The 1,095-nt window shown below is 60.6% G+C and overlaps 1 protein-coding gene across 1 annotated transcript; it reads left to right on the top strand.

Annotated features, from left to right (window-relative positions):
- Positions 1 to 323: 323 nt before the first annotated feature.
- UCN3 (urocortin 3) lies at positions 324 to 791 on the top strand. Its single transcript, XM_008175681.3, has one exon. The coding sequence runs from the start codon at positions 327 to 329 to the stop codon at positions 789 to 791; it is 465 nt and encodes a 154-aa protein (XP_008173903.3). The 5' UTR covers positions 324 to 326.
- The last annotated feature ends 304 nt before the right edge of the window (positions 792 to 1,095 follow it).

The following is a 1,095-nucleotide window of genomic DNA, read 5'->3' as shown; positions in this document are numbered from 1 at the left end:
TGGGGAAGTGCCGGCCGGGGCCACAGGGTCTGGGGGCTGCCCGGCAAACCGTGAAGCCGGGTAGCGCTCGGGCAGCCCTTTTCGCATGGCTGGGAGGGAGGAGGGGGAGTTAGGGTGGGGACTTTGGGGAAGGGGCGGGGAATGGGTGGGGTTGGGGCGGGGAAGGGGCAGAGTTGGGGCAGGGCCGGGGGTGGGAAAGGGGCGGGGCCAGGGCCTGTGGAGTGTCCTCTTTTTTTATTTTTTAAATATGGTAACCCTAAATGACCCTCACCTACGTTTCTACCTTCCCTACCTTCTCTCCCTCTCCTGAGCCTCAGGGGGGAACCATGTCGCCTACCAGACTCATGCTGCTGCTCCTGATGGTGTGCGCCGCGCGGACGGGCCTGTCCCTCAAGCTGTACAAAGCCGAGTCCCTCTTCAGCTGCATCAACGCCGCCCTCTCGGAGGCCGAGAAGAGCCGCCCGGAGGAGAACTCCCTCGTGGACAAGAGGAGTTTCGACTCCCCGCCTGGGAAGGAGGCACCCTCACTGCAGGAGGAAGAGGAGGAGAAGGAAAAGGAGAAAAGGACGTTCGCAGGGGATGCCCGTTACAAATACCTCTCCCAGGCGCAACTCAAGGGGAAGATGTACCAGAACCGGGCCAAGACCGACCGGCGCACCAAATTCACCCTCTCCCTCGACGTGCCCACCAACATCATGAACATCCTCTTCGACATCGCCAAGGCCAAGAACTTGAGGGCAAAGGCCGCCGCCAACGCCCACTTGATGGCTCAGATCGGGCGGCGGAAGTGAAGAGGGCGGTGGGGTGGGATGGGATGGGGTGGGGTGAGGAGCGAACTTGTGGGTGAGGTAGGGCTGGGTGGGCCAGGGAGGGCGGTAGCCGTTGGGGTCTTCAGCCCACCTCTCCTGGGGCTGCCCAAATGGAACTGTATATAAGTGCTGTCTATTTTTGATCCTTAAAGCTGCATAACATTCAGATCTCTCGCTCTCTCTCTCTTTCTCGCTCTGAACTTTTCCTCTCCTCAGAACCCTGACTGCTTCCCGCTGCTAGGAGGAGGCAGACGGGACTTTCACACCAGGGGAAGGGATGTTTGGC

The sequence above is a fragment of the Chrysemys picta genome, chromosome 1, assembly GCF_011386835.1.
Source record: "Chrysemys picta bellii isolate R12L10 chromosome 1, ASM1138683v2, whole genome shotgun sequence".
Classification (NCBI taxonomy): domain Eukaryota; kingdom Metazoa; phylum Chordata; order Testudines; family Emydidae; genus Chrysemys; species Chrysemys picta.
This window is presented reverse-complemented; position numbering and strand designations above follow the sequence as displayed.